This window comes from Salmo trutta, chromosome 13 (assembly GCF_901001165.1).
Source record: "Salmo trutta chromosome 13, fSalTru1.1, whole genome shotgun sequence".
In the NCBI taxonomy this organism is placed as follows: Eukaryota; Metazoa; Chordata; class Actinopteri; order Salmoniformes; family Salmonidae; genus Salmo; species Salmo trutta.
Window position 1 is genome coordinate 66,945,119 of NC_042969.1, and position 15,207 is coordinate 66,960,325.

Genomic DNA, 15,207 nt, shown 5'->3' on the forward strand with positions numbered 1-15,207 from the left:
TTTTCACAATCAGATCGTGCTCTAATGAACTCTATTGCACAGACACATGTTGTTGTTCTGGAAATGCAGTAAGGGCACTGGAAAGAAAAACTGCTGCAGACTGTAATGAGTGTTGCTGCCGCCGCCATCTTGGATGGGCTGAGGCTGCCCAATCATGCTTTGCTGTCGCTGGCGTTTGTCTGTGTGACATTGTTGTGTTCTGTGGTCACCTCTGACAGGGCTGTCTTCACCTCAGCCTCCTCCGCTTTACCTTTCTCACCTCCAAATATCTTCCTGCAATGGAGAAAATGTTAGAAATGAACAGTCTACCTGCAATGCAATAGAAAAACAACAACATTCCTAAGAAAACCACAACCGCTGCGTTCAAACAAAAAACACCCCAAATATAGACATTTACATTCTATCAGACGCTCTTATCCAGAGTGACTTACGGGATACATTAGGGTTAAGTGCCTTGCTCAAGGGCACACCAACAGATTGTTCACCTAGTTGGCTCTGGGATTTGAACCAGCAACCTTTCGGTTACTGGTCCAACGCTCTTAACCGCTACTTTTCAAATATATTTTTAGACAATAGCCATAGGTAGTAATTCTTAGACGATTGATACCAGCACAAGTAATATAATTACAGAGCTCCTCTGAGTCAAAGTGATAAATCAGTACTAAGGACCACTTAACAACCAAATGATTGTCTGTTGCAGTGTCTGCCCTACCATTGAACAGACATTAGGCGGGGTGAGTGAAAGATCTAGTCTTCTGGCCCTATCCCCAGCCTAAGAGCAGTACTAATGCCCGGCACTGTCATTACAAGACTTCCACAACTTCCACAACACACTCTGCAAGGGGAACCATACTACTATACAGTACTTTACTACTCCACACGACGCTACACACACACACACACATCCACACAACCACTACCATGGCAATGACTACAGCACTTGTCACCATTACACAGGTCTCATTAATTAACAATTATCACCACTGTTACCACAATTGACTACTACAATTTCACTTTACTTCACAAGACAAATGGAAAGGTGGAGACTGAGTGATAATAGAATAGTAGATTACTGGGCAAACAAAAACATTGACACATATAAACCTCTAGAGGGAGCCATACTCGTTGTTGAGTGGAGCAGCCTTGGCCAGACTGTCTAACTCCTCCAGAGCTGGGGGGCTTGAGGCCCGGAGGTCTGCCCCAAACCCGTTTCCGTTAGCCAGGGGGGAGGAGGATGAGGAAAGGCCAGGGGAGGAAGTGGGACTACTCTGAAACCTAGTGGGCTCTGCTGCGGACAGGGAGGGGTTCTCAGTCTCCACCCCGTTGGTCAACTCTAACTCTATCTCTGGGGCTTGGGGTGCTGTGGTGGTGGGCATGTGGGGAGTCAGGGTGGGTGTTGGGGTGCCGTAGATAGTAGAAGCCGGTGTGATAGTGACCGTGGGGGCAGTAGGTGTGGTGGGGGCTGGAATACTAGTGAGAATGTCTGGGAAAAGAGGGGCACATTTGGCTGCGTCCTCGTGAACGATAGCAGCAGTTATTTCAGCATTGAAGGCAGTAGTAGGAGCACTAGGGACAGATGTGGTAGTGGGAGTGGGAGTGGGGTCTATATTAGGGGCAGGAGTGTCTTTGGTAGTAGAGTCAGGTTTGTCAGGGTCAGGGACTGGTGTACTAGAGCCCAGGACAGTAGGGGTACCAGGGACAGGGGTAACAGTGCTGGTGGCAGTAGGTGCAGGTTTAGCGGTGGAGGTGTCAGAGGCTGGGAAAGTGAACGCCGTAGGAGCAGGAGAGGGGCTGTCTGGGGCAATAGGAGCAGCTTTCCTGGTGTTTGGACTAGGAGAGGCAGTGGAGGGGGCAAGAGAGGGACTTTCCGGGGTAGATTTCCTGGGGGACACTGTATGAGAGGGGGTGGAGTGGGTAGGTGTGGGGCTCTTGGGAGTGGGAGGAGAAGGAGCAGGTCTGTTAGAGTTTCGACGCCTAGGTGGTATTGGAATAGGGGACTTTTTAGGAGATTTAGGGCTATCTGTGGCACTAACAGCAGTGGCATACATCTCTGCTCTAGGAGAGCTGTCTCCCAGAAGGTCTAACAGGGGGGCTACTCTAGCTGTGATGTCAGAGGTGGAGATGAAGGGGGTTGGGGGGGCTGTGTTGGACTCTGGGGTGGGTGCTGGGGCGGGGGCAGGCAGGGGGTCAGTAGCGAGGCCAGACAGGCTACAGGTGAGAGCGGTGCTCTCACTAGAGGGGCTGTCCTGGGCGGGATCATAGGTTGTGTTGGCTGTGTCAGAGATGGTGGCTACAGACGAGAGGGTGTCCAGAGCCAGGGCAGCAGTGTGAGCGGCAAGCCTGGGAGAGAGAGCAGGGAGAGAGCAGACACACACACTAGACAGTGAGGTGACTGGGACCCGACGTGGGGACTGGGGAGGAGGGGTGGAGAGGAGGAGCAAGCAGGAGGTTTGGGTTAGGGGAGGCATGCAGTTAGATATCACACACACAGAGCAGACAACATCAACCAGAGAGAAAGGACACACAAGGGGGTTCCATGCAGTGAGGCACATCAAATAACAAAGGACACTGTCCATGCACAGACTAACATATGTAGGGTCTAATGAACTGAAAACAGGTCTTTCTAAAGGAAAGGATCACTACACACAACCACCTGAAGGGTTGAATAGTACCAGACACTCATCTCATGTGACTCCAGTTTTTAATGTCTCCGTTTTTAGACGGGCTTCATCAAGTTCACCATACACAGGAAAAGCACAGTGGATCTATCCACGTCTTTGACTGGTAGCAATTCAACCGTGATATCGAAAAGATTCATCTCCTGAGAAATATCCTGAGAAAAAACTATTGTGGCAGCAAAGAAATAAACAGCCCTCCCCAAAACAAACACACAAGAAACTACAACACACACAAGGGTTTTTCACACTGCATGTTGTTAGACCAGGGCTATCCTTAATGCTGGGTTAAAACTTGTTTAGGGTTAGCTAACCCTCCTTTCACACAAGCATTTGTTAACCCTGGGCTAAGTGCAGTGTGACTATAGAGAACTTTCAACAAAAAGTATAAAAGCATGAGCACACGACGGTGCAATCTGCTTATAGGAATCACAGACATATGTATAAACTAACTGCTTATGCCAAAAAGTCATAAACATTCCATTAATTACAATGTACTCAAAACTGTGCAGGAATATCGTGATTCTTACAAGAGGAATGTACTGTGCTTTAGCCCAACAACGATATATATGTGTATGTATGTGTGTGTGTGTGTGTGTGTGTGTGTGTGTGTGTGTGCGCACCCACATGTGTGTGTGTGTGTCTGTATGTCAAGGTATACTCACTCTGGCTCTGTAAGGGGTGTGGTCTCACTGGGTTCCGTGGGTCCTCCTGCATTGTGATTGGCTGTGCACTCATCCTCTGTCCTCACCTCCACTATCGGTTCTTTGGACTCATCCTTTCTGCGGACACACAGAGGATTCTGATTGTTACATAGACACCACGACAACAGACTCCAGGATCTCAGTAACACAGAACTACAGCATAATGAGGATGATTCTGATTGTTACATAGACACCACGACAACAGACTCCAGGATCTCAGTAACACAGAACTACAGCATAATGAGGATGATTCTGATTGTTACATAGACACCACGACAACAGACTCCAGGATCTCAGTAACACAGAACTACAGCATAATGAGGATGATTCTGATTGTTACATAGACACCACAACAACAGACTCCAGGATCTCAGTAACACAGAACTACAGCATAATGAGGATGATTCTGATTGTTACATAGACACCACGACAACAGACTCCAGGATCTCAGTAACACAGAACTACAGCATAATGAGGATGATTCTGATTGTTACATAGACACCACGACAACAGACTCCAGGATCTCAGTAACACAGAACTACAGCATAATGAGGATGATTAAATACCTGAACCAGACATTCTCAGATGAAGGTCATCACGTACCCAAAGCTTAGCAAATGAGAACTGTGAAATTGCATCTAAATTGCAAGTATGCAGAGACTCCTTTTTCAGTCTATGTCAGTGTCCCAAATGGCACCTTATTCCCTATGGGCCCTGGTCCAAAGAAGTACACTAGATAGAGAACAGGGTGCCATTTTGGGACACACATATTGAGACAGTAGACACTCACAGGAATGCAGCCTTGCCCTGTTCTAGGTTGTGTCCCTTGGCCCCGCTGCCTGGCTTGCCACACAGACACATGATGAGGCCACACTTGTTGGTGAAGAAGCAGGTGACGTCCACAGCCAGGAGCAGCAGGACGAAGGCCAAGATGAGGATCCCTGCCATGATGCCCGTGGAGAGGGCAGACTCCCCGTCTATATCTACAGTACAGACACAGCATGACTCACTAGGAACATATAGCACCACAGTTAGACAGCTGAATGAATGTGGACATACTGCTAGAATATGGAACCATCTCTGTTTTCTACATAATGGCTTCATAAAACACAGACAACTCACCTGTCATGCACATTGACATAGTGAGAAGAGATCACAGCTTCTAATCAGATGTTTTGTAGGCGTTAACTTCATACTGGTACCTTGATGTGCTCAAATTGGGAGATCAATGTCTCCTTGACAAGGCTCAAACAGACATCACACGTGACTTGTACCTTGTCTTTGGAACAGTAAAGACATCTATCTAAATCACTTACCCTCTAATAAATGCAAACCCATTAAGATGTATTAAATCAACTTTATTTGATATTAGTCATAACCAAAAACGGCTGAAGAAAATGCATAATATGTGCTTCAAGAGATACTTTGTAAACAACCATGTGTGTGTGGCTAGCTAGTGACTACTGTACCACACACAATACATGATCTCTAGCATTACCTGTCCAGTTTCCATTCTAAAGAGAGCACCCTGAATATCAGCTCCTCGGGACTTCTGATTCACTTACAAAAAAGAGTATTAACAATTCAGTATTGACTTCAGGGTCTATTTGTAATGCAGTTGTGGAACAAAATAATCACAACTTAATAGTATAAAAAAATGTATTGCTAGTTTTTAATGACATTTGTAGTTCTTCAGCAATCAATAACACACAATTGACTGCTGCAGTTCCCAACTGTATCCATACTGCTTATATGTACGCAGACAGTGTGTCATAATACAACAATATTAATATTAGCATATTATAATTTGGTACTTTGTTAATTAAATGTCCATGTAAAAATGAATGCTATTAAAAATCTTTACAGTACATACAATATAGTAAGTGGAAAAATAATATACATCCTTTACGTAAACTGTCTGGTGCTCACCACCGTTCACTCAGTATTCTACCACAGTATTCAGAATTCAGAATATAATTTCCACTCATTCAATACCCTAATGTTCATTAATGTAAACTGGAGCTCCATTCAGTTCTCTAGTTCGGAATGCTGCTACTAGCTGTGCTATGCTGCTGAGCGGAGTGGTACAGCACTGACCTGTAGGACACAGCTGATACTAGCCTAGTCCTATATATGTTTGTGCTGTATAGCTAACTCCTTACTATGGTTGTTGTCAACGACCATAGGAATTAGCTATACTGCACAAACAGATCTGGAACCAGGCTAAGCTGATATCAGTGCCTTTGGTTCAGTTCAGTCATTCAGGCTGGTCTATTCTGTAGTTACTCCCCACCCACTGAGAGACATGTGTCTGTCTAGGCATCCATCCAGAGAGACAACCAGCCATGGCAGAGAAAGGCTAGCTTTCTTTCCTCTATGTGTGTGTGAGAGAGAGACTAGCATCGCCTCATATAACTAGCTATGAGAGCAGCAACACAGCTACTATGGACAGGACGAGGGAGATCAGAGTGTATGTCACAGACGAACAGCCTTGGGTCGCTGCTCAAACCAAAACATAGTCAAAACCAACGGAAAGATGATACACACAGATTCAGAAATGAGTAATAAGTAATGAGGAAAGTGTTCATGTAGTGAAGTCCACCAGTGTCCAAAACCAGGCAAGAGTGCAGAGACATAGGGAGAGGGATAAAGAGAAAAGGGAGGAGAGGGGGGGAAGGGAGAGAGAAATGAAGAGATGGAAACAGAGTGGAAATGGACAGAAGGGTGGGAAAATGGAGGGAGGAGAGGAGAGAGAAGAGAAAATATGTCAAGTTTGTAAACAAAACTGAATAGAGAACAAAAGATAAGTTAAAAAAGTCGTTTTAAACTGACAAGGAGTTAAATCTAGAATCCGCAAACAATAACAATGCCGTCACCCCTTCTGTTTTGGTAAAAAGCGGATGGCTGGGCCTAGAGAAATTTAACCACTCTCAAATTCATAGACAACGCTATGAATTTTTATTGAGCATCCATTTGATCAAAATTATAGTTTAACCATGTTTTAAGGGTATACAGTGTTTGTTTACATTTACATTGTTTACAAACAGAGAGTAAAAAAAGCTTCTATTTTGGTTTCTGACGGGGTACGACTGTTAAACTAAGCTCATAAGTTATATTCTTCAAGAATCAATTTGTATATATCATTAATTTATAAGTCAAAACATTTATGTAGCAACTAAAGATTCTAGCTTTAAAAAGCAAGTTAAAGCAAAAGCACAGCATGTGAGAGAGGACTACGCCACAAACCATGACTAAGGAAACTGGGGGTTGAACGGTTGTGAATGGGACGCGAGTTTATCTGGGAGGTGAGTTAGAAGGGAAAGAACAAACAGGAGAAGTGAGGAGGAAGGATAAGTCCTGCTATGTTTCAGTAAAGCACTCTGCATCGCCTGAGGCCTGCTAGGGGTTTGTCGCAGCCTAGCTGTGTAGTGTTGTAACACAGGTGTCTGTGGGTGTCAGTAAAAGCAGTCAGTTTCAGCTAGCTAAGACCTGCTATGGTACAGGAATGTTGCTGCATCAGTTAAGGCCAAATTATGTAGAAACAGACTGCATCCACACACATGGACAAAGACCATCCATCTACATACTGTACCCATCACTGTAGTAGGATAGACCGTCCATCTACATACTGTACCCATCACTGTAGTAGGATAGACCGTCCATCTACATACTGTACCCATCACTGTAGTAGGATAGACCGTCCATCTACATACTGTACCCATCACTGTAGTAGGATAGACCGCCCATCTACATACTGTACCCATCACTGTAGTAGGATAGACCGTCCATCTACATACTGTACCCATCACTGTAGTAGGATAGACCGCCCATCTACATACTGTACCCATCACTGTAGTAGGATAGACCGTCCATCTACATACTGTACCCATCACTGTAGTAGGATAGACCGCCCATCTACATACTGTACCCATCACTGTAGTAGGATAGACCGTCCATCTACATACTGTACCCATCACTGTAGTAGGATAGACCGTCCATCTACATACTGTACCCATCACTGTAGTAGGATAGATCGTCCATCTACATACTGTACCCATCACTGTAGTAGGATAGACCGTCCATCTACATACTGTACCCATCACTGTAGTAGGATAGACCGTCCATCTACATACTGTACCCATCACTGTAGTAAGATAGACCGTCCATCTACATACTGTACCCATCACTGTAGTAGGATAGACCGTCCATCTACATACTGTACCCATCACTGTAGTAGGATAGACCGTCCATCTACATACTGTACCCATCACTGTAGTAGGATAGACCGTCCATCTACATACTGTACCCATCACTGTAGTAGGATAGATCGTCCATCTACATACTGTACCCATCACTGTAGTAGGATAGACCGTCCATCTACATACTGTACCCATCACTGTAGTAGGATAGACCGTCCATCTACATACTGTACCCATCACTGTAGTAGGATAGACCGTCCATCTACATACTGTACCCATCACTGTAGTAGGATAGACCGTCCATCTACATACTGTACCCATCACAGTAGTAGGATAGACCGTCCATCTACATACTGTACCCATCACTGTAGTAGGATAGATCGTCCATCTACATACTGTACCCATCACTGTAGTAGGATAGACCGTCCATCTACATACTGTACCCATCACTGTAGTAGGATAGACCGCCCATCTACATACTGTACCCATCACTGTAGTAGATAGACCTTCCATCTACATACTGTACCCATCACTGTAGTAGGATAGACCGTCCATCTACATACTGTACCCATCACTGTAGTAGGATAGACCGTCCACCTACATACTGTACCCATCACTGTAGTAGGATAGACCGCCCATCTACATACTGTACCCATCACTGTAGTAGGATAGACCGCCCATCTACATACTGTACCCATCACTGTAGTAGGATAGACCGCCCATCTACATACTGTACCCATCACTGTAGTAGGATAGACCGCCCATCTACATACTGTACCCATCACTGTAGTAGGATAGACCGCCCATCTACATACTGTACCCATCACTGTAGTAGGATAGACCGTCCATCTACATACTGTACCCATCACTATAGTAGGATAGACCGTCCATCTACATACTGTACCCATCACTGTAGTAGGATAGACCGTCCATCTACATACTGTACCCATCACTGTAGTAGGATAGACCGTTCATTCTACATACTGTACCCATCACTGTAGTAGGATAGACCGTCCATCTACATACTGTACCCATCACTGTAGTAGGATAGACCGTCCATCTACATACTGTACCCATCACTGTAGTAGGATAGACCGTCCATCTACATACTGTACCCATCACTGTAGTAGGATAGACCGTCCATCTACATACTGTACCCATCACTGTAGTAGGATAGACCGCCCATCTACATACTGTACCCATCACTGTAGTAGGATAGACCGCCCATCTACATACTGTACCCATCACTGTAGTAGGATAGACCGTCCATCTACATACTGTACCCATCACTGTAGTAGGATAGACCGTCCATCTACATACTGTACCCATCACTGTAGTAGGATAGACCGTCCATCTACATACTGTACCCATCACTGTAGTAGGATAGACCGTCCATCTACATACTGTACCCATCACTGTAGTAGGATAGACCGTCCATCTACATACTGTACCCATCACTGTAGTAGGATAGACCGTCCATCTACATACTGTACCCATCACTGTAGTAGGATAGACCGCCCATCTACATACTGTACCCATCACTGTAGTAGGATAGACCGCCCATCTACATACTGTACCCATCACTGTAGTAGGATAGACCGTCCATCTACATACTGTACCCATCACTGTAGTAGGATAGACCGTCCATCTACATACTGTACCCATCACTGTAGTAGGATAGCCTTTGTCCATAGCGGAGGCAGCCTGTTGTAACACTGAGATAGCAAACTCATACAGAGTGTCACTGACAGCTTCGGTGTAGCAGTTTAATTCTAACAGATTCAAAATTGGAAACAAATTGTGCGATGTCTGCCATCATCACAAAAAATTAACTGTAAAAAACTAACTCTGGACATGGTCAAAAAGAAGTGTTTGTTTGGGTGGTCCTTGCAGACAATACCCTCTTCACATACCCTCTCAGACAGACAACACCCACTTCACATACCCTCTCAGACAGACAATACCCTCTTCACATACCCTCTCAGACAGACAATGCCCTCTTCACATACCCTCTCAGACAGACAACACCCTCTTCACATACCCTCTCAGACAGACAACACCCACCTCACATACCCTCTCAGACAGACAATACCCTCTTCACATACCTTCTCAGACAGACAATACCCTCTTCACATACCCTCTCAGACAGACAACACCCTCTTCACATACCCTCTCAGACAGACAACACCCACCTCACATACCCTCTCAGACAGACAACACCCTCTTCACATACCCTCTCAGACAGACAACACCCACCTCACATACCCTCTCAGACAGACAACACCCTCTTCACATACCCTCTCAGACAGACAATACCCTCTTCACATACCCTCTCAGACAGACAATACCCTCTTCACATACCCTCTCAGACAGACAATACCCTCTTCACATACCCTATCAGACAGACAATACCCTCTTCACATACCCTCTCAGACAGACAATACCCTCTTCACATACCCTATCAGACAGACAATACCCTCTTCACATACCCTCTCAGACAGACAATACCCTCTTCACATACCATCTCAGACAGACAATACCCTCTTCACATACCCTCTCAGACAGACAATACCCTCTTCACATACCCTATCAGACAGACAATACCCTCTTCACATACCCTCTCAGACAGACAATACCCTCTTCACATACCCTCTCAGACAGACAATACCCTCTTCACATACCCTCTCAGACAGACAATACCCTCTTCACATACCCTATCAGACAGACAATACCCTCTTCACATACCCTCTCAGACAGACAATACCCTCTTCACATACCATCTCAGACAGACAATACCCTCTTCACATACCCTCTCAGACAGACAATACCCTCTTCACATACCCTATCAGACAGACAGTGGAGAGTTCTAGTTAGAAAGATTGAATATTTTCTGCTGCAGAGTGAACACCCACGAACAGCTCTGACCAACAGCTGGCTTGTTCTTCTATTTTCTTAATTTTGCCTGCTGAAAACATCTAGACGTCTAATTCCTATTAAGTGTACTGTCAGATTTATGTGGTTGTGAGAACCAAAAAGGCTCCTGTTTGGGACATGTTTGAGTTTGCTGTCTCAGCTGTGTGTGGCAGTGCCAGTGTGAGTGCCCGGTGCCCGGTGCATGGTGGGGTACCTGGGATGGCAGCGGGTTCTGGAGAGGTTCGGATGGTCAGGGTTCCAGGTTGGGATTTCCCCTGCTGGTTCTCTGCCACCACAAACACATTGTACTCCGTGTTCCACTCCAGTCCGCTCAGAACCACATACTCACTGCCACTGGGCAGCCGGATCTCTGGCTTCCAGTCGGCCTGATGCTTCTAAAGGACACACAAAATAGGCCAGGGTCAACTTAATGATGCAATACAGTACCTGACAGTCTCTTTTAGGGATGCATTCCTTGAAAGGGCATGGTTACATTAGCACACATTTTTTGCACATAAGAATGACCATTGTTTGTCTACAGCTGTCTATATAGCGGACTAGGTAGTAGCAGTACTCACTGGATTATAGCGAACTAGGTATTGTGAGTACTCACTGGTTTATAGCGGACTAGGTGGTAGCAGTACTCACTGGTTTATAGCGGACTAGGTAGTGCGAATACTCACTGGTTTATAGCGGACTAGGTAGTAGCAGTACTCACTGGTTTATAGCGGACTAGGTAGTGTGAATACTCACTGGTTTATAGCGGACTAGGTGGTAGCAGTACTCACTGGTTTATAGCGGACTAGGTAGTGTGAATACTCACTGGTTTATAGTGGACTAGGTAGTAGCAGTACTCACTGGTTTATAGCGGACTAGGTAGTGTGAATACTCACTGGTTTATAGCGGACTAGGTAGTGTGAATACTCACTGGTTTATAGCGGACCAGGTAGTAGCAGTACTCACTGGTTTATAGCGGACTAGGTAGTAGCAGTACTCACTGGATTATAGCGGACTAGGTAGTGTGAATACTCACTGGTTTATAGCGGACTAGGTAGTAGCAGTACTCACTGGATTATAGCGGACTAGGTAGTGTGAATACTCACTGGTTTATAGCGGACTAGGTAGTAGCAGTACTCACTGGTTTATAGCGGACTAGGTAGTGTGAATACTCACTGGTTTATAGCGGACTAGGTAGTGTGAATACTCACTGGTTTATAGCGGACTAGGTAGTGTGTGATGGGTGAGCCTCCATCATCCTGCTTGAGCCAGTTGACTTTGAGGGAGTTGCCTTTTGTTTGGAGTGTTCCCTCCAGCTTAGGCGGTTCAGGTTCCCCTAAACAGACACATCAGAGATATCAAGGTTAGTTAGTGAGCTGAAGTGGTCATTCAGAAGATGTAGAATGTATTACGGCTGGTCAGCAGCTGCTGTGAAATCTTCAACCGGTTTCTCCTAAACCTGCTTCAAAGATGTGAAGAAAGCTGTTAATATTCTGTCCTAGTGTTCTCCAGATGGCACCATTCCTCCATACTGTTGTGCTAGAGGCACTTGTCTGCCTCTCCAACTAAAAGCCCTCATGAACAAGCTGTTAGACTACTGTGGAGTGCTAAAATGAAAGTAGTATTTAAACAGCAATTACACATGATTGGATCGGACCCAGCCACTAGAGGGGGGTGTTTGTGCACTGTAAACTACTTGAGAGGGACAAATGACAGTTAGTCCAAAAAAGTTATTACAATGTGATAAATCAGTGAAATTGTTAGGATAAATCCAAGTTATATTAGATCAGACAGGGAAGGAACACTTCCTTGCTAAAGGACTGTAATAGTTCCAGGGAGCTCCAATCAGTCCAGAGAAGGGGACTGGCTACATATGATGGGTTAACAAGACGGAAAATAAATGGAAATAAATGGGAAACGTTTGAATTGGTACATTTAGTATTTATGTTATGAATGACTCTCCAGTAAAATGAAGATTCTTCTTGTGAAAATTGGGACTGAAAAGTTACCTTCTGCGGAGTTGACGACATCATCAGCACCATGCAAGCCACATGATGACAGTCACATGAAACGCACGCATGTGATTGGTTGAAAGGAAAGTGGAAACATGAAAGATATAAAAATAGACAATGTAAACATGGACAGGAATAACACAGTTATAAGTCTTGAAGACAAAATTAAACAAAACAGAAACTGAAGAGTAACACAAAACAACAGTGAACTTTTGACAACACTGAATACACAAGCAGGGACAAATGACAGGCTTTCCTCTGAGAGAAACTATGACTTCTGCTACTGCAGCTTATGTTCTAGATTTACAGTCATTTCAAATAAAATTACTTTCAAAATATGGTAATAAATGGAAACGCTACATCCCAAACCATCCTTCTCCTGCAAGACAAAATGATTGACAACAGAGGAAACGCTGCAGACATACTGGAAATACTGACAGAAAACAGCAGCATTGAAAAAGAGGACAGAAATACAGACGTATTCCTAATACCTCTTAGTATTGCCAATACTGATGGACACTGTAGTATCAGTTGTACATGTACAACCAACACATGACATGACAACACAATAATATTTGGGGAGGGTTAAGTTGTATCAGTAAATGACCATAGCTTCTTACTGTAGGTACTGTACAGTAGGAAGAGCAGCAGGTAATAGGGAGGGTTCTAGGCTATTTGTCTTGGTATAACAGTGTCTAAGTCCCATGCTAACTACCCCTAATAACTATGATCTATAGGTCTACTCCACAATAACCACATAACAAACCTGAGTCCTCAGTGAAAAAATGAAAAATGCCATCTAAGAAAACATATAAAAGAAGAGATATCAGGCAAAAACAAAGGCTTTACACATAGCTAGTAATTCTGTACAAATCTGTTATTTGCAATATAATATTCCTGCCGATGAAAGGTATTCAACTATTTAGGTTAGATTGATCAGAGAACAGAAAGTAAAATAAACATGAAGAAATATTTAATGACTGCCAAATCTCAATGGAAAAGATGCAGAAGGCAGAGAGACCATACGCCACAGTAAATCCAATGAGGGTATACATAAAACACACCATTTTAGAACTGGAGCGAGACTGTTTTGAAAACAAGTTCAAAGTTCAAACTAATACTCAGAGTGAGTGTGTATGATGATGAGGCACTTACTTGCGTAAGAATAACCTGAGCGGTCCAACAGAAAAACAGACGAGAAAACTGAATAAACAAAAAACTACACAACAAGAGTATGACACAAGAGAAAAACCAAAGAAATGAAACTTGCGAGGCTTTGTGATAGCAGCATCAAACATAGCAAATAATACTCAGAATGTCCTCGGATACCAAACTATCAGTTCAACTCTACACATGCATAATATTCCTGAGTTAGTAAGGCGCAGACATTCCACTTCCAGTCACATTTCAAATCAAATCAAATTTGCAACCAGCAGGGGGCGATCAATGGTAAAGAGCGAGAGAGCAGGAGAGAGTGAGGGAGAGAGTTAAAACAAGGGTTGTCATCATCCTAGCAGTGAGAATTCAAGCCAATTGTGCAGTACAACCCTTGTCATAGATTTTCAAGCACAGCATAGGGCAAATATGGCTGATCTAAAGGTTCTAAGCCAGTGCTGACCAATACGTCTATAATGGAGCTGGTAAACATGCTGTACAAACATGTCTGTATGTATTGATTCATCCTAATGGGGAGGTGCAATGGGTAGTGGCAAGGTGAGGTAAAAGGGGTGTTGTGGAACTGAGAAGTGTGTGTGTGTGTGTGTGCGTGTGTGTGTGTGTGTGTGTGTGTGTGTGTGTGTGTGTGTGTGTGTGTGTGTGTGTGTGTGTGTGTGTGTGTGTGTGTGTGTGTGACTTACGGACAGGCTCTGTCTTGAAGACCACAGCGGGGCTAGTTTCACCCTCTCCCTTGCCGTTGATGGCTGACATCTTCACCTCATAGTTGGTCTCAGGCTTCAGGCCTATTATGGTTACTTCACTCAGAGCTCCTGAGGATACAATTGAGAAGTACAAATACTGACACATCCACAACAGACTCTGCATTCAGCCAGAAATTGTCAGAGACGCCAGTCACCCAAGTCATAGACTGTTTTCTCTGTTACAGCATGGCAAGCGGTACCGGAGCGCCAAGTCTAGGACCAAAAGGCTCCTTAACAGCTTCTACCCCCAAGCCATAAGACTGCTGAACAATTAATCAAATGGCTACCGGACTATTTACCTTGACCCCCCCCCCCCATTTGTTTTGTACACTGCTGCTACTCGCTGTTTGTTATCTATGCATAGTCACTTCACCCCAACCAACATGTACAAATTACCTAAAATAACCTGTACCCCCGCACATTGACTCGGTATCGGTACCCAATGTATATAGCCTCGTTATTGTTATTTTATAATTTTTTACTTTAGTTTATTTGGTAAATATTTTCTTAACTTTTCTTGAACTGCACTGTTGGTTAAGGGCTTGTAAGTAAGCATTTCATGGTAAGGTCTACACTTGTTGTATTCGGCGCATGTGACAAATACAGTTTGATTTGATTTGACAAGTAACAAGGATGCAATTATTACAGACAACATTTTATTTTATTCTCATTTGAGGGTAAATCAAACCAGCTGAATTATTATAACGGATGGATGTTTCATTAAAAAAGGCCAATGACTGAGAAAAAGAAACACATTTAATTTTGTTATCCCCTCACATACTCTCTCTCTT

At 44.1% G+C, this 15,207-nt stretch overlaps 1 protein-coding gene across 10 annotated transcripts in view; it reads right to left on the reverse strand.

Annotated features, from left to right (window-relative positions):
• The window catches only part of LOC115206376 (neural cell adhesion molecule 1), a 108,544-nt gene continuing 93,337 nt past the window's right edge, over window positions 1-15,207 (reverse strand). For 3 of the 10 annotated variants that reach the window (XM_029773244.1, XM_029773240.1, XM_029773245.1), the window contains 8 exons: window positions 14,357-14,485; window positions 12,498-12,500; window positions 11,700-11,824; window positions 10,706-10,886; window positions 4,170-4,362; window positions 3,341-3,457; window positions 1,123-2,340; window positions 1-273 (listed from right to left, as the gene is read on the reverse strand). In XM_029773244.1, coding sequence (XP_029629104.1) covers window positions 153-273; window positions 1,123-2,340; window positions 3,341-3,457; window positions 4,170-4,362; window positions 10,706-10,886; window positions 11,700-11,824; window positions 12,498-12,500; window positions 14,357-14,485 — 2,087 coding nt within the window. In that variant the 3' untranslated portion in view covers window positions 1-152. Of the gene's footprint in view, window positions 274-1,122; window positions 2,341-3,340; window positions 3,458-4,169; window positions 4,363-4,784; window positions 5,879-10,705; window positions 10,887-11,699; window positions 11,825-12,497; window positions 12,501-13,266; window positions 13,300-13,655; window positions 13,671-14,356; window positions 14,486-15,207 lie in introns of those variants that run through there. The other 7 variants (XM_029773243.1, XM_029773246.1, XM_029773241.1 and 4 more) reach the window with 5 other exon arrangements.